At 39.8% G+C, this 26,983-nt stretch overlaps 2 protein-coding genes across 2 annotated transcripts in view; both read right to left on the reverse strand.

Moving 5' to 3' along the window:
* Positions 1-20,674, reverse strand: part of LOC140598716 (rho GTPase-activating protein 20-like) — a 45,775-nt gene extending 25,101 nt beyond the window's left edge. The window contains exons 1-9 of the mRNA XM_072757242.1: positions 20,567-20,674; positions 18,528-18,703; positions 15,113-17,199; positions 14,111-14,300; positions 12,769-12,880; positions 8,539-8,714; positions 5,141-5,250; positions 4,433-4,622; positions 3,079-3,190 (exon numbers count right to left, since the gene is read on the reverse strand). Of these exons, the coding sequence (XP_072613343.1) occupies positions 3,079-3,190; positions 4,433-4,622; positions 5,141-5,250; positions 8,539-8,714; positions 12,769-12,880; positions 14,111-14,206 (796 nt within the window). The 5' untranslated portion in view covers positions 14,207-14,300; positions 15,113-17,199; positions 18,528-18,703; positions 20,567-20,674. The remainder of the gene's footprint in view (positions 1-3,078; positions 3,191-4,432; positions 4,623-5,140; positions 5,251-8,538; positions 8,715-12,768; positions 12,881-14,110; positions 14,301-15,112; positions 17,200-18,527; positions 18,704-20,566) is intronic.
* The window catches only part of LOC140598717 (rho GTPase-activating protein 20-like), a 41,999-nt gene continuing 31,909 nt past the window's right edge, over positions 16,894-26,983 (reverse strand). The window contains exons 11-16 of the mRNA XM_072757243.1: positions 25,954-26,126; positions 24,480-24,641; positions 22,598-22,707; positions 21,892-22,081; positions 17,139-17,199; positions 16,894-16,961 (exon numbers count right to left, since the gene is read on the reverse strand). Of these exons, the coding sequence (XP_072613344.1) occupies positions 16,894-16,961; positions 17,139-17,199; positions 21,892-22,081; positions 22,598-22,707; positions 24,480-24,641; positions 25,954-26,126 (764 nt within the window). The remainder of the gene's footprint in view (positions 16,962-17,138; positions 17,200-21,891; positions 22,082-22,597; positions 22,708-24,479; positions 24,642-25,953; positions 26,127-26,983) is intronic.

The raw sequence follows: 26,983 nt of genomic DNA on the forward strand, positions 1-26,983 counted from the left end.
CATTGCTTAAATAACCGATTGCTTTAAGAGTCAACAGATGAGCCAAGCTGTCGAAGGATAAAAAGATGAGGAACATTTCACCAAATAACCTTAAAAACCGGGCAACTTGGCTTTTCTGGGATGTAGTACGTGCATCAGCACCTCCACTCATGTAGGGCCAGCACTGCACCAGAAGCATCCATGTTCTGCCACTTAGGAAGCTCAGCATTTTAAAGCTTTGGTTTGCTCAACTTTAACGTAAATGATGCTGTCTACACCAAGTTAAACTAAATGTATAAGATACTATTCGGCACAAGACAGTAAATGTTCCCAGGATCATTAATGAATGGCGTCGCTTCAAAAGGGTCGAATAATGTGAAATATATGGGGAAGAAAACTGGGGCATTTGACTTCCAAAAGGAAAGTAAGAATTTCCTAGACCTATTTAACAAGGGAACCGTTCCTGGGAAAGGGAAAACAATGCATGGATCATATATTCTATATGCACTGATAGCAATCTCCGCCTACACGCTGGCATAACTCAGAAATGTACAGTTCTGTAGTTCTAAATAGCTCACTTGATGCCTAGTTTGATTCTCTGTTCTGAGACTGGTAGTGATTTAGGTTTTCTTAATTGCCCCATGAGTGTGTCTATGTTCTGGAGTCTTCTGGTGCAGGACAAGTTGTAAAATGGTGAAGTGCCACTTATCTAATTGCTCTGTGTCATTGATGTATATAAATAGCTGCTGAGGTGTCCAAACTGCTCTCTGGTCCTGGGAAATTGGCCTGTACTCCTATTGCTGAGGCATGTCTTTCACACCCAGTGGCTTTTTATTTCTTCCATACTATTCTGGGACTGATGGAGATACATGTTCCATGTTGAGGTATAAGAAACTTACATGGACATAGAGGGCCCCATAGTTCTTAGACATGTCAGCTCACTATTCTGTGAGGATTTTCTGCTTCCATTTGGTTTCCATGCAGGAAATGGTGCAGATATCCTATGTACCTACCAAAGGTTTTGGGCTTTTTTCCCGTGAGATTGCCACCCAAATCTTCTACTCTATGCCATGAATCATTTCTGTTTCCTAGAAAGCCAACACTGTAAAACTCATAAGCAACATGGAGATCCCTTTTCCTCATATTCTCCTCTTGCTTCTATGCCCGGAGGAGGTGATTTAATTGTCTCTAAAGGCAGCTTAAGGTAGGAAGAAGGTTGAGGGAAGGAATATCTCAGGTAAAAAAAAATTAGTATTTCAAAGATTCTTCCTACCCTACTTGGAATACCCCTTAGGAAATGCTGGTGTACAGAAATGAGGATGAAAAGCCAGTGAAGGAAAGGATATGTGTGGTAGTGGTGCTGCTGTGAGTTTTATGATGTGTGGTCTCAAGAAATAATGCCTCCTCGTCTTGAAAACCACCACCTTTGGCGTGGTCCTTTGCACAGTCCTCTCCCACATTAACTCTTGAAAAGTCCCTCTTGCCTCTGGGTACTCTTCCTCCACCATATGAAAGGAGGAGAAGCTACCTTATGGAAGACATGGGGACCAATTGAGAGCCAGCGCCAATACACAGACACCTAGGTTAGCTCGACAGGAGCTGCAGGCTAACTGCAAGTGCACATGTGACCTCAGCTGAAACCAGAACTGCTCAAATGAGCTTCCACTGAAGGGTTATGTGAATCATGAACAAAGAAATGGTTGTCTAACCTACTGAGCTATGGAATGATTTTTATTATCCATATAAAAGTATACAACACAACACAGTACAATACAATTCAAAAAGTAGGTAATAGGATATGGTCGGCATTGAAGATAGAGGAGATAATTTGTGGGACGATATCCTCAATATGAATATATGGGACCATGGAAAATCTTTTGAATGCAAATAGCTGGGTCTTGGAAGGGGTTCATTTCTCATTCATTGGAAAAATAAAGAGGAGGTGTCAAGTGTCATTATGGAGATTCCAGTCTTCAGTGACTTCATAAACTGTAGATATGTAGGTGGATGGACGCATGCCAGATGGGAACTTGGTAACATTCTGCAGTTGTGCCTTTTGGGAAATCAGTAGCACTCTCAGTGGCTTGGATTCAACAGTTTGTTTTTCTGTCACTGACGACATGAAAAACAAACACTTGTCTTGCACCAGCACATTCTCTGACATGGCACTAGACTCATCTTAATTCCTGATGACACGGATTATCCAAAAGCTTCCCTCAACACAATGAGGTATATGTCGTAAAACGAAGACATGTCAAAAGTATGGAGGGATTGATGATATGTATCTCCAGGTTCTGAATCTAAACGCCATTTTACAAAAAATGGGGTGTTGCCAGTGAGCTGTGATTTGTTAGGCTCCAATAATACTCACACTAGTCTCAGGGGAACTTTTCCTAGTTCTATTAATTACGTTTTAGAAATGTGTTTTACACCCTTTATCTTATTGAATCTTGACAACATTTCTAAGATTTAGACATTATTTTTATCCACATTTTAGGCATGAATAAAGTGATACGGAGCTAGAGTAATTGGCCAAAGGTCCTATAGCTGATAAATGGGGGCACTGGAATTTGTACCCTGGAGAGGTTGTTTGACATCAAGTCAAGTCCTTTTCTCTCAATGATGCTGGTTCTTTTCAACTTCTTTTAAAGAGCACTGGAATCCTGTGGTGCCTCAAGAGCCACTGATCATAAAGAGGATGGAGCAGGAATAAAAGTCCCGTGCTATGGTTTCAACCAGAGCACATTTATATATTATTACTAGAAATAAATAATTATGCATTATATGCTTACCTACATATATAATACAATATAGATGTGGGATCCATTTAACATTGTGTTTTAAAAAATCCCCAAACACTGTATCATACCATGCTATCTCCTAATACTGCCAAAACGTCTTGAAGTTTCTATGCTTTCGTGGGTCTCCAACAGTGTGAAACCTCCCTTGACCTGCTAGCCAGCCTTCAGAAGAAGGAGCAGCTGGGAATCATTGCCCTGGGGATGCTCTGGGCTCCAGAACAGGGCTAAGTATCTGCCATGACCCCTGGCAACCTTGCTGTCTGTGTCTCCCTAAAGCTTATTAAATTATCCACAGTACCTGCAGCCTTCTCATTGTAATGACAACTCTTTGAATTATCTCCCATGAGAGAAGTGATGTCTTCGCCAAATATCTTCAGACAATTTTCATACAAAAATTGTATAAGAGAAGCCTGTAATGCAAAAAGAACACAATGGGGTGCTCTTTTTCATATGGAAGAGTTATAAGTCACATTTTGTTTATAAACCTTGGATCTAACCAAAACTGTGAAAGACTTCTATGAAAAATTCAGAGTTGATAAAAATATATAGAAACCCAATTTCTCTAATAAAATAACATAGAGTGATACTTTCCATTGTACTTTGAGTACAGATTTTAAAATACTACTAGTCAGTGGGCTAAAGTCCTAATTTGTGGCATAATTTAATAGCTAATATTGTGATACCAATGGTTACACCTTAAAACTAGGATAGCTTTCAAAGTAATCTACCTTCTGAAAGTTTACTTATTCTGTAAATATTTGCTTCCAGAAAATATTGGGATGTAACTTAGTATAATATATGATTAAAAAGTATAAAGCAGAGACAAATTCCTATGAAATCAATTTCTTAAATAGGGCAGAATATTTTTTGGAAAGTGCATATTCCTGTGGATTTTTTTTCTATGTTTTCTTTTGTTTTGTTTTTGAGTAAAACCTCACAGGGATGGGGAGAAAACATGTCTGTCTCTCTAACCGAAGTCCCTTCTCATGTCTCGCTTTGCCTAAAGCTGGCTCTTGGCATGAGCTTGGGGAAAAGCTGTCATCTTATTAGGCATGTGTGGCTTCATTAGGATGTTCTGGAATATCTCTCTAGTTTCTGTCTGATGTAGCGGAGGCAAAACAGTAGCCAAGTATTTTTCTAAATGAGCCAAGACTTGCAGAGCAAAGCCAATGTGTTTGGAGCCATGGGTGCTCATAGTGCCCGAGGCACCTAGGACGTGCCAGTAAGGACCACAGAAGCCGGGGGTTGTTATCATTGTGTCATGAAGAAACCATGGCTTTGCCCAAGGTTACAAGCTCCCGCCTCAAGGATAAGGCTGAGAAGGATAAGGCTGAGATCTGACCTTGGCTTGTCAAACTCTGGAGCCCAGGTCTTTTCTACCATATTACATCATTCTTCTCTCTCTTTTGTTTAGTCAGTCTAGTATTGAATCTCCTGGATGGGAAAGAAGCAACTCAACTGCCCTGCGTTTCCCACTTTAACAACACCCCTTCCCAGATTCCACCAGAGAAGGATAACAAACTCTGCAATTCCAAGGAAGCCTATGAAGATGTGCACTTTTCAGAACTGATCCATCCAATTGACTACTACACATTTCAGGTTCAAAGCATGGATTCTAAACCTCAGGGGACACATATGAGAGCTCTCCCTACCTTTTTTATGAAGTTCTCTTCCAATTCCAAGCTGCCACAATTAGGTGGACAAAGAATGCTTGGGGCTATACACACTGATAAATCATAAGCTGATATCTGGTTGGGTGAGGATTCTTGCTCAATGTTGTGTAGCACTCCGAAAAGGTATCGCAAGACAACCACATTCACATTTGGCAGCTGAGCTAGAAGCCTAAAGTCAGAAGGATGTACTTTTGAATAAGGCAAGTCATTGCACTTAGCAGCTGGAAGTATAGAGATGGAGAGCAGAGAACATCTTTCTAGATCTAGTACACAGCCTGCTGTAGCAGAGTTCCAGGCATGAACGTATACAAAAATGTTTTACCGAATTCAATTTCTGAGATAACCCACTCTGTTTAAATCATTGACAAACTGAAGGTTATACCACAGACTGTTGATGCTCTGGCATCTCTTTTAGGCCACTGACTTTTGTTTACCAGTTTCATATATACAGAAGTTGTATAATGGCTAAGGAGTCCACATTAATAAGGTCTGGAGAAGAGCAATAATAGCCATAAGGCATGCCTGTATTCTGAAACTGGCCTCCATGGGTGTGAAGAATTGAAACTATTTGGCATTGAATATTGTTTTAGTGGTCAAAGAGGCAAGAAGGAAGCCAGTATTTTCCTAATAGTATATTGGCTGTATTTCTGAGCCATGACCAGAGTAGAGTACTTATTGCATCATTACCTCCGGGCTGCATTTATTTTCTCCTCCTCGGTCATTTCGTCAAGAACACCAAGCCATTTTTCGTAGAGTTCCGATGAAAGTAAACTTCCTTCGATATTTTCAAGAAAATCCTTATGTGGATAGAAAAATAAATCAATACATGCAAACAGACACATTCACACAGACGCAGACACACACACACACACAAATATATAGGTATATATGATACAAAATATATATTGGAAATATCACAGAGAAAACACTTAGTTCAAAACTTCAGTTCAGTCCCTAATTTCTTCCTAGATACCCGAACTGTGACCCACACGGAGTTCACCTCATACTCTCCATTGACTTGCACGTGCAAAAGCAGGTTGTGGATTTTCTCCAACAAAAATGAAAGCATCAAAGCAGAGCCTACGCTTCAGTGGAAAGGAAGACAAAGCTCCCTTCTATCATATGGCACTTACTCTCTTGTGTGCTTTTTTGCAAACTACTACAAAAGCTACTCTCATAATTGCTTCATTCTTCCTTTCCTTAACTATACAAAAGTAGATGGTCTAATGGCAAACTCATGATGTTCCTGTGGATGTATTCATTTCTAGTGTAGACCAATTCTCCAGATAGTTTGACATGATACTATTCAGGCCAAGGTTGCAGAGTCTGTTCCTCCACAAAGATTAGTCAACTTTAAGTAGGGAAAGCTTCAGAAATGTCTAAGAACTCTATGCACACGTGGTCACCATCCTCCTAGGCTGTGCCTATAACACGGAAATAGAAAAGACCCTACTAAACCTTGCTAGAAACATCAATTGCAGGTGTGCACCTTCAAGAGGGCAACACTTATCATGCTATTCGAGTACCTAATGTATCATCATTCTTTCTCCTGTGTCTTGATGCCTATATATATATATTTACTGGTGTGTTTTACTGTAGCCCGGTGTAGTAGTGGTCAGGGAGTATTGCTATTTATCATATAGTTGGACAGTAATGGGGGACAAGGAAAGACCACTTGTGACAAGGAAGGACCAAATATGACCTTGGTTCTAAGAGTGCCATCATTACTGCCTTCACATACTTTTGTTCAGAGCTGTTAGCAAAGTGCCAAGGTAGATGGATTAAATTCTTTGTTCTAGTTCTCACTTCTTTCTCCATTACCATTTTAGCAATAGAATGGGATATCTGTGATGTAGCTGTATAATTTCCAAATTAATCTAGTTCTTAAGTCATTCTATTGAATTTTCAGAATACCAAAGTACTTTTGTCTCTTGAACCTACTCCAAAAGTTAGATTTATCAAAAGAGGCATGTAGCTAGAGCTGGTTACCGTGTCATTATAACCTTGGATTTTGGGCTAGACATCACAAATATTAACAAAAGGATACCTAAGATCTGGTGAAAGGAGACACAAATGGCGAAATCCTTCCTCCATGACTTAAAAGTAAAAGGCACTAAGAAACAGGAGACAATGATGGTTAAGAATGATTTGGTCGCCTCACTGAGCCTTTTTGTATCCCTCATAAAGTAAACATTTGCTTACTATTGTGAACTTCTAGATCTATTCTCAAATTTTTCATGTGATTTTTCTTTTGGAAACTGCCTTCATTAGGAGTGTGGTGAGGTAATCATCAGGAACAGGATGTTTTCTTTGGTAAACGTTATGAAAGTGTCAATGTATATTTTGAAATTTCTTATTATTATAGTAGTCACATTAGTACTAGTATTTTGCATGGAGTCTTCAGGTGGGAGGTGTGTGGTGAAAACAGAAAGTATCTCTAATGTAAGGGGCTTTTTCCTTCTACAGTATCTTCCTTAAATTTTTATTTCATGAAGTGTTTTCCATCTGACCAGTTCTTAAACAGTTATGCCTATGTTGGTTCTTGGGCAATCATAATGAAAGACACCATCACAGCTTGAGTAACTCACATGTGGATAAAGCTAGAACTTTCCCCACCTTTAAAACAGATGGTACCAGAAGAACAGATTCACTGTCCAAGTTCACTCTGTGCCTAGAATTTAGTTTCTCTTTTAGGATTCTGCATGATTTTATACTGGCTGATTGTCTGAAGATGCCTTCCATGAGTGGTCCTTTTTGATTGATAAAGGAAAGCATATAATGTAGGAAAAAAAGAAGAGTATATGGCATTTCATATCTCAAGCCCAGAGCAAAAGCTTGCTTCCTTTTTGAAAGAGCTAGGCTATCGGATGGTATACAGTTTTAGAGCTGCAGAAGTAAAGTCAATTTAGATTCTTTAGTCAATGTGTCTCGATCGTTTCTACCCAAAATCCACGTTACAGTCATACACTGAAACTTTGTAATCACTTATTTAAATCAGATTTTTTCATTGAATTTACTTTTAAATCAAGCTTCCGTGTTTCAAGGTCTTGTGGAATCCTCGCCGGGTCTCCTACTTTATCAGTCTTTTTTCATTATTCCCTTCCATAGATGCACTTCCCCATATATGGAAATCTTTTGTATACTCATTTCCCATTAGTTGATTCCTCTTTAAGTGATTGTATCCTCCAATCCTACTATCTCTATTTCCCTTCCTCTTTAAAAGAATAGCTCAAATGCTCTCTTATTCTCTGATTACATTCCCTTCATGAGTCTTTCAACCGTCCTTTGCTCTATCTTCATGCCCTCTCCCTGCAGTGTAGAAAGATAATAAGGGCTGGAGTCAGATGGACCAAGGGTTCAGAAACCTACTCTGCTTCTGATATATTGTGTGACCTGGGGCACATGCGAACTGTACTGAAAACTTTCTAATCCATTTATAATGTGTGGAGGATGACAGTTATAGCTACCCCCTAAAATTGCTGTGATGCAAGGACTGGGGTAGTAGCAAGCATGGAACTAACGTGGTTAATTTCTTCACACCTAGGATAACATTCCCAAATCTAGTGCAGGGTTGCAGAGGTCCTGGATACTCCGCAGTTTCCATACTGACAATTCAGTATACCGATTTCAGATAACACAGGCCAAACTCTGTGGCTGTCATTTAACATGCTCTTTTAGAATTAGCAGATTCATATATGCCTCAGGATGAGTCTTTATGCTTAGGTAAGATGTTTTCAGTTGTTAGATTAAGTAGACTCCATTGAAGGAGACCTGAGACTACTGTGAGTTCAGGAAGACAACAGCAGAATGTGAAGATGATTCATGCACACAGAGTCCATTTTGACTGATCTGAACAGGCCTACATGGGTCTCTGTGGAAAGAAGTGGAATGGACAAAACGTCGTTCTGTGTATTGGTCTCATGACTCTGTAGGAGGTAAATCAAATGACACTAGCAAAGGTTCTCAGCCAAAGCCAGGTGCTGTCTAATGATTTCTCCATTTGTGGGTAGGTTTGCATGAGGACACTTGGCCTCTCCGAGGTCCCTCTCCTCAGGAAGGCAATAAAAGACCATACTGAGACCTACCAGTATTGGGAAGGGGAAGTTGTCCTTATGAAAGATATCCGTGAGGGAAACTCCAAAGAGCTGTCCTGGTTTTTCAGACAGTGCAGCTCTGCACTGGTTGTTCTGGCAAGTGCCAGCACAGTGGCAAAATGCCGAGTTCGTGAAAGCACTGCTTTCCTTGGTGTTCTGGTCTGAATCTAAGGAAGAAGGGAGATTAGTGTTTTTTTAATTCACTTAGACATATTTTCACCATTGCCATTATACAGCATGTTCATTGTATAGGCTAGAAGAGGGAAACTGAGTCATTTCTTGTGCAGAGCTCTCCACGTTCTGATATTGGCTAACAGCATCCTCATGGCATTGGTGAGTTCTTGCCAATAACATTCAGACTGATGGGTAAACCTGGGACTTGATCAGACTCAGGGTGATTATTTCCTTGGCCATCAGTTACTGCCATTACACTGATGTGGAGGCACTGAAACTGTAGATGTTTGCTTTCTACTGGTGTGATCAGTGGGTTCAGGTATCAGACCTGATTTTATTTTTTTATTTTTTATTTTTTTCTGATTTTAAAAGCTATAAGTTTTTGGTATGCAAATCAAGCTGAGTTTGGTAATCCTGTGCTTTCACAGCCAGGCTCCCCTCAGCCTCAGATTCTCTCCTTGGCTTTCTGAGTGCTCAAGTTTCTACCATCCAAAGGAATTGCCTCTCAGGACACAATCTGCCTGACCCCTACTTCTCTGGTTCCTCTGCTCTGGGCCATCTTCAAGGACGACTTTCTGCAGTCAGGGTCCTTGGGAAGTAGTCATCACATGCTGGCTATGTGGTGGCTGTGTTCTCTTGTCATACCCCACCAACCCACCCATAGATGATGTTTTTGGTTAAATAGGTTTAACATTTACTGAAAAGAGCCTAAGCCACAATGAAGTGTGGAAACACACTTCCTCACACACACACTCAAACATACATGTATATATACACCTACACACAAGTACAAGGCTTGAAAGAAAACATAGAAAATGCAAAACAATAAGAGGTTAGGAATGCATTTATAGACCACCAGTTTCCAGAGATGATTTTCAACTACTCAACATTCCCTATTGAAGGAAGAACTTTCCAAAGAAAAGGAGATCAGCAGTGAAAAGCTGAGTTCAAATTTCTACTGCTCAGCAGTGAATGCTTCCCTTTGAAGATACCTTAACATTGCTTAAATAACCGATTGCTTTAAGAGTCAACAGATGAGCCAAGCTGTCGAAGGATAAAAAGATGAGGAACATTTCAACAAATAACCTTAAACGCTGGGCAACTTGGCTTTTCTGGGATGTACTACGTGCATCAGCACCTCCACTCATGTGGGGCCAGCACTGCACCAGAAGCATCTTGGTTCTGCGACTTAGCAAGCTCAGCATTTTAAAGCTTTGGTTTGCTCAACTTTAACGTAAATGATGCTGTCTACACCAAGTTAAACTAAATATATAAGATACTATTCAGCACAAGGCAATAAATGTTCCCAGGATCATTAATGAATGGGGTCGCTTCAAAAGGGTCGAATAATGTGAAATATATGTGGAAGAAAACTGGGAAAGTAAGAATTTCCTAGACCTATTTCACAAGGGAACCCTTCCTGGGAAAGGGAAAACAATGCATGGATCATATATTCTATATGCACTGATAGCAATCCCCGTCTACACGCTGGCATCATTCAGAAATGTACAGTTCTGTAGTTCTAAATAGCTCACTTGATGCCTAGTTTGATTCTCTGTTCTGAGACTGGTAGTGATTTAGGTTTTCTTAATTGCCCCCATGAGTGTGTCTATGTTCCGGAGTCTTCTGGTGCAGCACAAGTTGTAAAATGGTGAAGTGCCACTTATCTAATTGCTCTGTGTCATTGATGTATATAAATAGTTGCTGAGGTGTCCAAACTGCTCTCTGGTCCTGGGAAATTGGCCTGTACTCTTATTGCTGAGGCATGTCTTTCACACCCAGTGGCTTTTTATTTCTTCCATACTATTCTGGGACTGATGGAGATACATGTTCCATGTTGAGGTATTAGAAACTCTGCATGGACATAGAGGGCCCCATAGTTCTTAGACATGTCAGCTCACTATTCTGTGAGGATTTTCTGCTTCCATTTGGTTTCCATGCAGGAAATGGTGCAGATATCCCATGTACCTACCAAGGTTTTGGGCTTTTTTCCCGTGAGATTGCCACCCAAATCTTCTACTCTATGCCATGAATCATTTCTGTTTCCTTTAAAGCTAACACTGTAAAACTCATAAGCAACATGGAGATCCCTTTTCCTCATATTCTCCTCTTGCTTCTATGCCCTGAGGAGGTGATTTAATTGTCTCTGATGGCAGCTTAATGTAGGAAGCAGGATGAGGGAAGGAATATCTCAGGTAAAAAAAAAAATTAGTATTTCAAAGATACTTCCTACCCTACTTGGAATACCCCTTAGGAAATGCTGGTGTACAGAACTGAGGATGAAAAGCCAGTGAAGGAAAGGATATGTGTGGTAGTGGTGCTGCTGTGAGTTTTATGATGTGTGGTCTCAAGAAATAATGCCTCCTTGTCTTGAAAACCACCACCTTTGGCGTGGTCCTTTGCACAGTCCTCTCCCACATTAACTCTTGAAAAGTCCCTCTTGCCTCTGGGTAATCTTCCTCCACCATATGAAAGGAGGAGAAGCTATCTTATGGAAGACATGGGGACCAATTGAAAGCCAGCGCCAATACACAGAAACCTAGGTTAGCTCGACAGGAGCTGCAGGCTAACTGTAAGTGCACAGGTGACCTCAGCTGAAACCAGAACTGATCAAATGAGCTTCCACTGAAGGGTTATGTGAATCATGAACAAAGAAATGGTTGTCTAACCTACTGAGCTATGGAATTATTTTTATTATCCATAAAAAGGAAACAACACAACACAGTACAATACAATTCAAAAAGTATGTCATAGGATATGGTCGGCATTGAAGATAGAGGAGATAATTTGTGGGAAGATATCCTCAATATGAATATATGGGACCAAGGAAAATCTTTTGAATGCAAATAGCTGGGTCTTGGAAGGGGTTCATTTCTCATTCATTGGAAAAATAAAGAGGAGGTGTCAAGTGTCATTATGGAGATTCCAGTCTTCAGTGCCTTACTAAACTGTAGACATGTAGGTGGATGGACCACATGGGGACTTGGTAGCATTCTGCAGTTGTGCTCTTCTGGAAATCACTATCACTCTCAGTGGCTTGGATTCAACAGTTTGTTTTTCTGTCACTGACGACATGAAAAACAAACACTTGTCTTGCACCAGCATATTCTCTGACTTGGCACTAGACTCATCTTAATTCCTGATGACATGGATTACCCTAAAGATTTCCTGAACACAATGAGGTATATGTTGTAAAACGAAGACATCAAAAGTATGGAGGGATTGATGATATGTGTCTCCAGGTTCTGAATCTAAACTTTATTTACAAAATGGGGTGTTGCCAGTGAGCTGTGATTAGCTAGGCTCCAATAATACTCACACTAGTCTCAGGGGAACTTCTCCTAGTTTTATTATTTGCATTTTAGAAATGTTTTTACATCCTTTATGTTATTGAATCTTGACAACACTTCTAAGATTTAGGCATTATTTTTATCCACATTTTAGGCATGAATAAAGTGATACCGAGCTAGAGTAATTGGTCAAAGGTCATGTAGATGATCAACGGGGGGCACTGGAGTTTGTACTCTGGAGAAGTTGTTTGACATCAAGTCAAGTCCTTTTCTCTCAATGATGCTGGTTATTTTCAACTCATTTTAAAGAGCACTGGAATCCTGTGGTGCCTCAAGAGCCATTGATCAAAAAGAGAATGGAGCAGGAATTAAAGCCCCGTGCTATGGTTTCAACCAGAGCAGATTTATATATTATAAGTAGAAATAAATAATTATGCATTATATGCTTACCCACATACAAAATATAATATAGATGCGGGATCCATTTAAAATTGTGTTTAAAAATATCCCCAAACACTGTATCATACCATGCTATCTCCTAATACTGCCAAAACGTCTTGAAGTTTCTAAGCTTTCGTGGGTCTCCAACAGTGTGAAACCTCCCTTGACCTGCTAGCCAGCCTTCAGAAGAAGGAGCAGCTGGGAATCATTGCCCTGGGCATGCTCTGGGCTCCAGAACAGGGCTAAGTATCTGCCATGACCCCTGGCAACCTTGCTGCCTGTGTCTCCCTAAAGCCTATTAAATTATCCACAGTACCTGCAGCCTTCTCATTGTAATGACAATTCTTTGAATTCTCTCCCAAGAGAGAAGTGATGTCTTCGCCAAATATCTTCAAGCAATTTTCAATCATAAACTGTATGAGAGAAGCCTGTAATGCAAAAAGAACACAGTGGGGTGCTCGTTTTCATATGGAAGAGTTATAAGTCACATTTTGTTTATAAACCTTGGATCTAACCAAAACTGTGAAAGACTTCTATGAAAAATTTAGAGTTGATAAAAATATATAGAAACCCAAGTTCTCTAATAAGATAACTTAGAGTGATACTTTCCATTGTACTTTGGGTACAGATTTTAAAATACTAGTAGTCAGTGGACTAAACTCCTAATTTGTGGCCTAGTTTAATACCTAACATTGTGATACCAATGGTTTCATCGTTAAAACAAAGACAGCTTTCAAAGTAACCTGCCTTCTTAAACTTTACTTATTGTGTAAAATTTTGCTTCTAGAAAATATTGGGTTGTAACTTAGGATAATATCTCATTAAAATGTGTAAAACATACATGAAATCCTATGAAATCCATTTCTAAAATAGGGAAGAATGTTTTTTGGAAAGTGGATATTCCTGTGGATTTTTCTTTTTTGATGTTTTCTTTTGCTTGGTTTTTGAGTAAAAATCACAAGTCTGGAGAGAAAACATGTCTGTCTGTCTAACCACAGTCCCTACTCATGTCTTGCTTTGCCGAATGCTGGCTCTCAGCATGAGCTTGGGGAAAAGCTGTCATCTTATTAGGTATGTGTGGCTTCATTAGGATGTTTTGTAATATCTCACTAGTTTCTGTCGGATGTAGCAGAGGCAAAACTGTAGCCAAGTATTTTTCTAAAAGAGCCACAACTTGCAGAGCAAGGCCAATGTGTTTGGAGCCATGGGCACTCATAGTGCCCGAGTTACCTAGGATGTGCCAGTAAGAACCACAGGAGCTGGGGGTTTTTACCATGAGGTCATGAGGAAGCCATGGCTTTGACCAAATTTCCAATCTCCCTCCTCAAGGATCAGACTGAGAGTTGAACCTTGGCTTGTCAAACTCCGAAGCCCAGGTCTTTTCTATCATATTATGCCACTCTCTCTCTCTTTTGTTTAGTGAGTCTAGTATTGAATCTCTTGGATGGGAAAGAAGCAACTCAACTGCTCTGCATTTCGCAATTTAACAACACCCCTTCCCATATTCCACCAGAGTAGGATAAAGAAGTCTGCCATTCCAAGGAAGGCAATGAAGATGTGCACTTTTCAGAACTGTTCCTTCGAATTTACTACTACACATTTCAGACTCAAAGCATGGATTCTAAACCACAGGGGACACATATGAGAGATCTCTCTACCTTCTTAATCAAGTTGTCTTCCAATTCAAAGCTGCAGGAAATGGGTGGACAAAGCAGACTTGGAGCTATACACATTGATAAATCATAAGCTGTCATCTGATTGGATGAGGATTGTTGCTCAATGTTGTAGAGCACGCCGAAAAGGTATCGCAAGAGAACAACATTCGCTTTTGGCAGCTGTGTTAGAAGCCTAAATCAGAAAGATGCACTTTTGAATAAGGCAAGTCATTGCACTTAGCAGCTTGAAGTATAGAGACGGAGAGCAGAGAACATCTCTCTAGATCCAGTATACAACCTGCTGTAGCAGAGTTCCAGGCATTAACGTATAGAAATATGTTTTATCGAATTCAATTTCTGAGCTAACCCTCTCTGGTTAAATGTTTGACAAACTGAAGGTTATACCCGGGCTGTTGATGCTCTGGCATCTCTCTTAGGCCACTGACTTTTGTCTACCAGTTTCATATATAAGAGAAGTTGTACAACGGCTTAGGAGTCTACTTAATAAGGTCAGGAGAAGTACAATAATAGCCATAAGGCATGCCTGTATTCTGAAACTGGCCTCCATGGGTGAGAAGAATTGAAACCATTTGGCATTGTATGTACTCATTGATTTGGGGAATATAAATAATAGTGAAAGGGAATATAAGGGAAGGTAGAAGAAATGTGTGGGAAATATCAGAAAGGGAGATAGAACATAAAGACTCTTAACTCTGGGAAACGAACTAGGGGTGATGGAAGGGGAGGAGGGTGGAGGGTAGGGGTGAATGGGTGACGGGCACTGAGGATGAGGGTGAATGGGATGAGCACTGGGTGTTATTCTGTATGTTGGCAAATTGAACACAAATAAATAACAATTAAATATATTATTAAAAAAAGAAACCATTTGGCATTGAATGTTATTTTAGTGGTCAAAGTGGCAAGAAGGAAGCCAATATTTTCCTAATAGTATATTGGCTGTATTTCTGAGCCATGACCAGAGTAGAGTAATTATTGCATCATTACCTCCGGGCTGCATTTATTTTTTCCTTCTCAGTGACTTCGTCAAGAACACAAAGCCATTTTTCGTAGAGGTCCGATGAAAGTAAACTTCCTTTGATATTTTCAAGAAAATCCTTATGTGGATAAAAAAAAACACACACACACAAATATACACAGAAACACACACACACACATATGTATATTTAATACAAAATATATATTGGAAATATCACAGAGAAAACACTTAGCTGAAAACTTCAGTTGATTCCTACTTCCTTCATAGATACCCAAACTGTGACCCACATGGGGCTAAGCTCTGACTCTCCATTGACTTGCACGTGCAAAAGCAGGTGTGTGGCTTTTCTCTGACAAAAATGAAAGCATCAAAGCAGAGCATAGCCTTCAGTGGAAAGGAAGACAAAGCTCCCTTCTATCATAGGGCACTTGCTCTTTTGTGTGCTTTTCTGCAAACTACTACAAAAGCTACTCTCATAATTGCATCATTCTTCCTTTCCTGAACTATACAAAAGTAGAGAATCTAATGGCAAACTCATGATGTATTCATTTCTAGTGTAGGATGTATTCATTTCTAGTGTAGGTCAATTCTCCAGATAGTTTGACATGATACTATTCAGACCAAGGTTGCAGAGTCTGTTCCTCCACAAAGATTAGTCAACTTTAAGTAGGGAAAGCTTCAGAAATGTCTAAGAACTCTATGCACACGTGGTCACCATCTTCCTAGCCTGTGCCTATAACACGGGAATAGAAAAGACCCTACTAAGTCTTGCTAGAAACATCAATTCCATGTGTGCACCTTCAAGAGGGCAACACTTACCATGGTATTCAAGTACCTAATGGATGATCATTCTTTTCCTTGTGTCTTGATGCCTATATATATATTTGCTGTGTGTTTTACTCTAGCCCAGTGTAGTAGTGGTCAGAGACTATTGGTATCTTTTGTGTAGTTAAACAGTAATGGGGGACAAGGAAAGACCAAATGTGGCAAGGAAGGACCACATATGACCTTGATTCTAAGAGTGTCATCATTACTGCCTTCACATAGTTTTGTTCAGAGCTGTTAGCAAGTGCCAAGCTAGATGGATTAAATTCTTTGTTCTAGTTCTCACTTCTTTCTCCATTCCCATTTTAGCAATAGAATGGGATATCTGTGATGTAGCTGTATAATTTCCAAATTAATCTAGTTCTTGAGTCCTTCTACTGAATTTTCAGAATACAAAAGTACTTTTGTCTCTTGCACCTACTCCAAAAGTTAGATTTATCAAAACAGGCATGTATCTAGAGCTGGTTACCATGTCGTTATAACCTTGGATGGTGGGATAGACATCTCAAACATTAACTAAAGGATGCCTAGGATGTGGTGAAAGGAGACACAAATAGCGAAATCCTTCCTCCATGACTTATAATGTAAAAGGCACTAAGAAACAGGAGACAATGCGACAATGATGGTTAAGAATGATTGGTTGCCTCACTGAGCCTTTTTTAGATTCCTCATAAAATAAACATTTGCTTACTATTGTGAACTTCCATACCTATCTTCAAATGTTTAATATGATTTTTCTTTTGGAAACTGCCTTCATTAGGAGTGTGGTGAAGAAGCCATCAAAAGCAGGATGTTTGCTTTGGTAAACATTATGTATGTATCAGTGTATATTTTGAAATTTCTTATTATTACTAGTAATCATATTAGTATTAGTATTTTGCATGGAGTCTTCAGGGGCGTGGTGTGTGGTGAAAACAGAAAGTATTTCTAATGTATTGGGCTTTTAACTCCTACAGTAGATTCCTTAAATTTTGAATTCCTGAAGTGTTTTCCGAATTGAGAAGTTCTCAATCAGTTCTGCCCATGTCGCTCCTTGGGCAATCATAATGAAAGACACCAATCACAGCTTGACTTACTCATGTGCGGATAAAGTTAGAACTTTCCCCACCTTTAAAACAAATGCTACCACAAGAACAGATTTGCTGTAATGCCTCACTCTGTCTCCAGAATTTAGTTTCTTCCTTAGGATTCTGCATGCCTTTATACTACCTGGTTTTCTGAATATGCCTTCCGTGAGTGGTCCTTTCTCATTGATAAAGGACAGCATATCCTGAGAGAAAAAAAGAAGAGTATATGGCATTTCATATCCCAAGCCCAGAGTAAAAGCTTGCTACCTTTTTGAAAGAGCTAGGCGATGTGATGGTATACGGTGTTAGAGCTGGAAGGACTAAAGTCAATTTAGATTCTTTAATCAATGTCTCCCTATAGTTTCTACCCAACATCCACCTGACAGTCATACGCTGAAACATTGTAATCACTTATTTTAATCAGATTTTTTTCTCATTGAATTTACCCTTTTAAATCGAACTCCCGTGTTTCAAGGCCTTGTGGAATCCTCGCCTGATTCCTTGTGGAATCAGTCTTGATTCCTTATTCCCTTACATAGATGCACTTCCCCAAGTATGGAAATCTTTTTGCCATACTCATTTCCCATTTGTTGATTCTTCTTTAAGTGATGGTATCCTCCATTGCAACTATCTCTATTTCCCTTCTTCCTTAAAAAAAAAAAAAGCTCAAATGCTCTCTTCTTATTAACTGATTACATTTCCTTCATGAGTCTTTCACTGTCCTTTGCTCTATGTTCATGTCCTCTCCCTGCAGTGTAGAAAGATAATAAGGGCTGGAGTCTGATAGACCAAGGGATCGGAAACCTATTATGCTTCTGATCATTTGTGTGACCTGGGGCAAATGTGAACTGTACTGAAAGCTTTCAAATTCATTTTTAAAGTGGGAGGATGATACTTCTAGCTACCCCCTAAAATGGATGTGATGCAAGGACTGGGGAAGCAGCAAGCATGGAACTAACGTGGTCAATTTCTTCACACCTTGGATAACATTCCCAAATCTAGTGCAGGGTTGCAGAGGTCCTGGGTACTCAGGAAATTTCCACAATGACAATTCAGTACACCGATTTGAGATAACAAGGGCAAACTCTGTGGCTGTCATTTAACATCCTCTTTTAGAATTAGCAGATTCTTATATGCCTCAGGATGAGTCTTTATGCTTAGGTAAGATGTTTTCAGTTGTTAGATTAAGTAGACTCCGTTGAAGGAGACCTGAGACTACTGTGAGTTCAGGAAGACAACAGCAGAATGTGAAGATGATTCATGCACACAGAGTCCATTTTGACTGATCTGAACAGGCCTACATGGGTCTCGGTGGAAACAAGTGGAAGGGACAAAACGTTGTTCTGCTGTATTGGCCAAATGACTCTGCAGTAGGTAAATCAAATGACACTAGCAAAGCTTCTCAGCCAAAGCGAGGGAATGTCTAATGATTTATCCATTTGAGGGTTGGTTTGCATGAGAACACTTGGCCCCTCCGCGGTCCTTCTCCTCAGGAAGGTAAAAAAAAAAAAACGACCAAACTGAGACCTACCAGTATGGGTAAGGGCAAGATGTCCTTATCAAAGATATCCGTAAGGGAAACTCCAAAGAGCTCTCCTGGTTTTTCAGACAGCACAGCTGTGCACTGGTTGTTCTGGGACGGTCCAATGCGCTGGCAAAAGGCCGAGTCTCTGAAAGCAGTGCTTTTCATGGTCTTCTGGTCTGAATCTAAGGAAGAAGGGAGATTAGTGTGTTTTAATTCACTTAGCCTTATTTTCACCATTGCCATTATACAGCATGTTCATTGTAGGGGCTAGAAGAGGGAAACTGAGTCATTTATTGTGTAAAACTCTCCATGTTCTAATGTGGCTAAGAGGGTCCTCATGGCATTGATGAGTTCTTGCTCCTATCGTTCAGACTGATGGTTCAACCTTGGGACTTGATCAGATTGAAGGTCAGAATTTCCTGCCATCAGTTACTGTCTTTGCAATGCAACAGGAGACACTGAACCTGTAGACGTTTGTCTTCTACTGGAGTGATCAGTGGGTTCAGCTGTCAGATATGATTTTAAAACCCAGAAGGATTTGTATGCAAATCAGGCTGAGATTAGTAATCCTCTGGTTTCAAATCCAGTCTGAGACCAGAACTGCTCAGATGAGTCTCCACTGAAGTGTTATGTGAATCGTAACCAAAGAAATGGTTGTCTAACCTACTGAGCAATGGAATGATTTTTATTATCCATATAAAAGTATACAACACAACACAGTACAATACAATTCAAAAAGTAGGTCATAGGATATGGTAGGCAGTGAAAAGGGGAGATAATTTGTGGAAGATTCCTCAATATGAATATATGGGACCAAGGAAAAAACTTTAAATGGAAATAGCTGGGTCTTGGAAGGGGTTCATTTCTCATTCATTGGAAAAAACAGAAAAAGAAGTGTCAAGGGTCATTATGGAGATTCCAGTCTTCAGTGCCTTACTAAACTGTAGACATGTAGGTGGATGGACCACATGGGGACTTGGTAGCATTCTGCAGTTGTGCTCTTCTGGAAATCACTATCACTCTCACTGGCTTGGATTCAACAGTTTGATTTTCTGTCACTGACGACATGAAAAACAAACACTTGTCTTGCACCAGCATATTCTCAGACATGGTACTAGACTCATCTTAATTCCTGATGACATGGATTATCCAAAAGCTTCCCTCAACTCAATGAGGTATATGTCGTAAAACGAAGACATGTCAAAAGTATGGAGGGATTGATGATATGTGTCTCCAGGTTTTGAATCTAAACTCCAATTTACAAAAAATGGGGTGTTGCCAGTGAGCTGTGATTTGCTAGGCTCCAATAATACTCACACTAGGCTCAGGGGAACTTCTCCTAGTTCTATTAATTGTGTTTTAGAAACGTTTTTACATCCTTTATGTTATTGAATCTTGACAACACTTCTAAGATTTAGGCATTATTTTTATCCACATTTTAGGCATGAATAAAGTGATACCGAGCTAGAGTAATTGGTCAAAGGTCATGTAGATGATCAACGGGGGGCACTGGAGTTTGTACTCTGGAGAAGTTGTTTGACATCAAGTCAAGTCCTTTTCTCTCAATGATGCTGGTTATTTTCAACTCATTTTAAAGAGCACTGGAATCCTGTGGTGCCTCAAGAGCCATTGATCAAAAAGAGAATGGAGCAGGAATTAAAGCCCCATGCTATGGTTTCAACCAGAGCAGATTTATATATTATAAGTAGAAATAAATAATTATGCATTATATGCTTACCCACATACAAAATATAATATAGATGCGGGATCCATTTAAAATTGTGTTTAAAAATATCCCCAAACACTGTATCATACCATGCTATCTCCTAATACTGCCAAAACGTCTTGAAGTTTCTAAGCTTTCGTGGGTCTCCAACAGTGTGAAACCTCCCTTGACCTGCTAGCCAGCCTTCAGAAGTAGGAGCAGCTGGGAATCATTGCCCTGGGCATGCTCTGGGCTCCAGAGCAGGGCTAAGTATCTGCCATGACCCCTGGCAACCTTGCTGCCTGTGTCTCCCTAAAGCCTATTAAATTATCCACAGTACCTGCAGCCTTCCCATTGTTATGACAACTCTTTGAATTCTCTCCCAAGAGAGAAGTGATGTCTTCGCCAAATATCTTCAGGCAATTTTCGATCAAAAACTGTATGAGAGAAGCCTGTAATGCAAAAAGAACACAGTGGGGTGCTCTTTTTCATATGGAAGAGTTATAGGTCACATTTTGTTTATAAACCTTGGATCTAACCAAAACTGTGAAAGACTTCTATGAAAAATTCAGAGTTGATAAAAATATATAGAAACCCAAGTTCTCTAATAAATAACATAGAGTGATGCTTTCCATTGTACTTTGAGTACAGATTTTAAAATACTACTAGACAGAGGGCTAAACTCCTACTTTGTGGCCTAATTTAATACCTAACATTGTGATACCAAAGGTTACATCTTTAAAACTAGGATAGTTTTCAAAGTAACCCACTTTCTAAAAGTTTACTTATTTTCTAAAATTTTGCTTCCAGAAAATATTGGGTTGTAACTTAGGAAAATAACTGATTTAGATGTATAAAGCAGTGACAAAATCCTATGATATCCATTTCTTAAATATGGACAAATATTTTTTGGAAAGTGGATATTCCTGTGGATTTTTTTTGAAGTTTTCTTTTGTTTTGTTTTTGAGTAAAAACTCACAGGGCTGGGGAGAAAACATGTTTGTCTAGCCGCAGTCCCTTCTCATGTCTTACTTTGAATAATGCTGGCTCTTGGCATGAGCTTGGGGAAGCTGTCATCTTATTAGGTATGTGTGGCTTCATCAGGATGTTTTGGAATATCTCACTAGTTTCTGTCTGATGTAGCGGAGGCAAAAGAGTAGTCAAGTGTTTTTCTAAATGAGCCACAACTTGCAGAGCAAAGCTATGTGTTTGGAGCCATGGGTGCTCTTAGTGCCCAAGCCACCTAGGATGTGCCAGTAACGACCACAGGAACTGGCGGTTGTTACCATTGTGTCATGAGGAAACCATGTCTTTGCGCAAGGTTACAAGCTCTCCCTCAAGGATCAGGCTGAGATTTGAACCTTGGCTTGTCAAACTCCGGAGCCCAGGTCTTTTCTACCATATTACATCACTCCTCTCTCTTTTGTTTAGTCAGTCTAGTATTGAATCTCCTGGATGGGAAATAAGTGACTCAACTGCTCTGCGTTTCCCACTTTAAGACCCCTTCCCATATTCCACCAGAGAAGGATAACAAACCTGCCATTCCAAGAAAGCCTAGGAAGATGTGCACTTTTCAGAACTGATCCATCCAATTTACTACTACACATTTCAGATTCAAAGCCTGGATTATAAACCCGAGGGGACACATATGAGAGCTCTCCCTACCTTTTTTTTGAAGTTCTCTTCCAATTCCAACCTGCAGGAATTAGGTGGACAAAGAAGACTTGGGGCTATACACACTGATAATTCATAAGCTGTCATCTGATTGGATGAGGATTGTTGCTCAATGTTGTAGAGCACTCCGAAAAGGTATCGCAAGAGAACAACGTTCACTTTTGGCAGCTGGGCTAGAAGCCTGAAGTCAGAAAGATGCACTTTTGAATAAGGCAAGTCACTGCACTTAGCAGCTGGAAGTATAGAGATGGAGAGCAGAGAACATCTTTCTAGATCTAGTATACAGCCTGCTGTAGCAGAGTTCCAGGCATGAACGTATACAAAAATGTTTTACCGAATTCAATTTCTGAGCTAACCCACTCCGTTTAAATGTTTGACAAACTTTAGGTTATGCCACTGGCTGTTGATGCACTGGCATCTCTTTGGCCACTGACTTTTGTCTACCAGTTTCATATATTCAGAAGTTATACAATGACTAATGAGTCAATGTTAATAAGGTCAGGAGAAGTACAATAATAGCCGTAAGGCATGTCTCTATTCTGAAACTGCCCTCCATGGGTGACAAGAATTGAAACTATGTGGCATTGAATGTTATTTTAGTGGTCAAAGTGGCAAGAAGTAAACCAATATATTCCTAATAGTATATTGGCTGTATTTCTGAGCCATGACCAGAGTAGAGTAATTATTGCATCATTACCTCTGGGCTGCATTTATTTTTTTCTTCTCTGTCACTTCGTCAAGAACACGAAGCCATTTTTCATAGAGGTCCGATGAAAGTAAACTGCCTTCAATATTTTCAAGAAAATCCTTATGTGGATAAAAGAAAAATACACACAGACACACTCACATATACAAAATATATATTGGAAATATTACAGAGAAAACACTTAGTTGCAAACTTCAGTTCAGTCTTACTTCCGTCATAGATACCCAAACTGTGACCCACATGGAACTCTGCTCTGATTCTCCATTGACTTGTACGTGCAAAACCAGGTGTGTGGATTTTCTCCAACAAACATGAAAGCATCAAAGCAGAGCCTAGGCTTCAGTGTAAATGAGGACAAAGCTCCCTTGTATCATATAGCACTTACTCTTTTGTGTGCTTTTCTGCAAACTACTACATAAGCTACTCTCATAATTGTATCATTCTTCCTTTCCTGAACTATACAAAAGTAGAGAGTCTAATGGCAAACTCGTGATGGTCCTGAGGATGTATTCATTTCTAGTGTAGGCCAATTCTCCAGATAGTTTGGCATGATACTATTCAGGCCAAGGTTGCAGAGTCTGATTCTCCACAAAGATTAGTCAACTTTAAGTAGGGAAAGCTTCAGGAATGTCTAAGAACTCTATGCACACGTGGTCACCATCTTCCTAGTCTGTGCCTATAACACAGGAATAGAAAAGACCCTATTAAACCTTGCTAGAAACATCAATTCCATGTGTGCACCTTCAGGAGGGCAACACTTATCATGCTATTCGAGTACCTAATGTATCATCATTCTTTCCCCTGTCTCTTGATGCCTATATATATATTTAGTGGTGTGTTTTACTGGACCTCAGTGTAGTAGTGGTCAGGGACTATTGGTATCTTTCATATAGTTGAACAGAAATGAGGGACAAGAAAAGACCAAATGTGACAAGGAAGGACCACATATGACCTTGATTGTAAGAGTGTCATCATTACTGCCTTAACTTAGTTTTGTTGAGAGCTGATAGCAAGTGCCAAGGTAGATGGATTAAATTCTCTATTCTAGTTCTCACTTCTTTCTCCATTCCCATTTTAGCAATAGAATGGGATATCTGTGATGTAGCTGTATAATTTCCAAATTAATATAGTTCTTGAGTTGATCTATTGAATTTTCAGAATTCCAATCTACTTTTGTCTGTTGCACCTACTCCAAAAGTTAGGTTTATCAAAACTGGCATGTAGCAAGAGCTGGCTAACATGTCGTTATAACCTTGGATGGTGGGCTAGACATCACAAATATTAACTAAAGGATGCCTAGGATGTGGTGAAAGGAGACACAAATGGCAAAATCATTCCTCCATGACTTATAAAGTAAAAGGCATCAAGAAACAGGAGACAATGCGACAATGATGGTTAAGAATGATTTGGTCACCTCACTGAGCCTTTTTGGATTCCTCATAAAGTAAACATTTGCTTACTATTGTGAAATTCCCTACCTATTCTCAAATTTTTCGTATGATTTTTCTTTTGGAAACTGCCTTCATTAGGATCGTGGTGAGGATGTCATCCAAAGCAGGATGTTTGCTTTGGTAAATATTATGTATGTGTGAGTGTATATTTTGAAATTTCTTAGTATTAATAGTATCATATTAGTATTAGTATTTTGCATGGAGTCCTCAGGTAGGCTGTTTGTGGTGAAAACAGAAAGTATTTCTAATGTATGGGGCTTTTAACTCCTACAGTAGCTTCCTTAAATTTGATTTCATGAAGTGTTTTCCAGTTTGACAAGTTCTTAATCAGTTATGCCTATGTTGGTTCCTGGGCAATCATAATGAAAGACACCATCACAGCTTCAGTTACCCATGTGTGGTAAAGCTAGACCTTTCCCCACCTTTAAAACACATGCTACCACATGAACAGATTTGCTGTAACAGTTAACTCTGTCCCCAGAATTTAGTTTCTCTTTTAGGATTCTGCAGGATTTTATACAGGCTGATTTTCTGAAGATGCCTTCCAGGAGTGGTCCTTTCCGATTGATCACGGAAAGCATATCCTGTAGGAAAAAAAGAAGAGCATATACATTTTGTATCCCAAGCCCAGAGCAGAAGCTTGTTTCCTTTTAGAAAGAGCTAGGCTATTGGATGGTGTACGGTTTTAGAGCTGGAAGGACTAAAGTCAATTTAGATTCTTTAGTCAATGTCTCTCTATAGTTTCTACCCAAAAATCCACCGTACAGTCATACACTGAAACATTGTAATCACTTATTTTAATCAGCTTTTTCATTGAATTTGCCCTTTTAAATCAAACTTCTGTGTTTCAAGGCCTTTGTGGAATCCTCGCCTGTCTCCTACTTTACCAGTCTTGGCTCCTTATTCTCTTACATAGATGCTCTTCCCCCAGTATGGAAATCTTTTTGCCATACTCATTTCCCATTTGTTGATTCCTCTTTAAGTGATTGTATCCTCCATTCCAACTGTCTCTATTTCCCTTCTTCCTTAAAAAAAAAAAGCTCAAAAGCTCTCTTCTTATTATCTGATTACATTTCCTTCATGAGTCTTTCACTGTCCTTTGCTCTATCTTCATGTCCCCTCCCTGCAGTGTAGAAAGATAATAAGGGCTGGAGTCCAATAGACCAAGGGATCGGAAACCTATTATGCTTCTGATCATTTGTGTGACCTGGGGCAAATGTGAACTATACTGAAAGCTAATTCATTTGTAAAGTATGGAGGATAATACTTCTAGCTACCCCCTAAAATTGATGTGATGCAAGGACGGGGTAGTAGCAAGCATGGAACTAACGTGGTTAATTTCTTCACACCTAGGATAACATTCCCAAATCTAGTGTAGGGTTGCAGAGGTCCTGGGTACTCAGGAAATTTCCACACTGACAATTCAGTACACCGATTTGAGATAACAAGGGCAAACTCTGTGGCTGTCATTTAACATCCTCTTTTAGAATTAGCAGATTCTTATATGCCTCAGGATGAGTCTTTATGCTTAGGTAAGATGTTTTCAGTTGTTAGATTAAGTAGACTCCGTTGAAGGAGACCTGAGACTACTGTGAGTTCAGGAAGACAACAGCAGAATGTGAAGATGATTCATGCACACAGAGTCCATTTTGACTGATCTGAACAGGCCTACATGGGTCTCGGTGGAAACAAGTGGAATGGGCAAAACGTTGTTCTGCTGTATTGGCCAAATGACTCTTCAGTAGGTAAATCAAATGACACTAGCAAAGCTTCTCAGCCAAAGCCAGGGACTGTCTAATGATTTCTCCATTTGAGGGTAGGTTTGCATGAGAACACTTTGCCTCTCCAAGGTCCCTCTCCTCAGGAAGGTAAAAAAAAGACCAAACTGAGACCTACCAGTATTGGGAAGGGCAAGTTGTCCTTATCACATATATTTGTGAGTGAAACCCCAAAGAGCTGTTGTGGTATTGCCGATGGTGCAACTCTGCACTGGTTTTTCTGGCAAGTGCCAGAGCGCCGCCAAAAGGCCCAGTCTCTGAAAGCAGTGCTTTTCATGGTCTGGCCTGAATCTAAGGAAGAAGGGAGATTAGTGTATTTTAATTCACTTAGCATTATTTTCACCATTGCCATTTTGCAGCGTGTTCGTTGTAGTGGCTAGAAGAGTGAAACTGAGTCATTTGTTGTGTAGAACTCTCCACGTCCTGATGTTGGCTAACAGCATCCTCATGGCATTGATAAGTTCTTGGTCATATCCTTCAGACTGATGGTTAAACCTAGAGACTCGATCAGACTCAAGGTGAGTACTCCCTGTGTCATCAGTTACTGCCAGTTACAAGGCATCAGGAGGCACTGAACCTGTAGATGTGTTTTCTACTGGAGTGATCAGTGGGTTCAGGTGTCAGATCTGATTTTAAAAGCTAGAAGGATTTGGTATGCAAATCAGGCTGAGTTTGGTAATCCTCTGCTTTCACAGCCAGTCTCCCCTCAGCCCCAGATTTCCTCTTTGGTTTCTGAGTGCTCAAGTTTCTACCATCCAAAGGATCTGCTTCTCAGGACACAATCTGCCTGAGCCCTACTTCTATGTTCCTCTGCTCTGGGCCATCTTCAAGGATGACTTGCTGCAGTCAGGGTCCTTGGGATGTTGTCATTACATGCTGGCTATGTGGTGGCTGTGTTTTCTTGTCATATCCCACTAACCCACCCAGAGATGATGTTTTTGGTTCAATAGGTTTAACATTTACTGAAAGGAGCCTAAACCACAATGAAGTGTGGAAACCTACTTTCTCACACACACACTCAAACATATATGTAAATATACATCTACACACAAGTCCCAGGCTTGAAAGAAATCATAGAAGCGAAAAAAACAATGAGAGGTTATGAATGCACTTATAGAGGTTATGAATGCATATATATATTATATATA

This window comes from Vulpes vulpes, chromosome 4, assembly GCF_048418805.1.
Source record: "Vulpes vulpes isolate BD-2025 chromosome 4, VulVul3, whole genome shotgun sequence".
NCBI lineage: Eukaryota > Metazoa > Chordata > Mammalia > Carnivora > Canidae > Vulpes > Vulpes vulpes.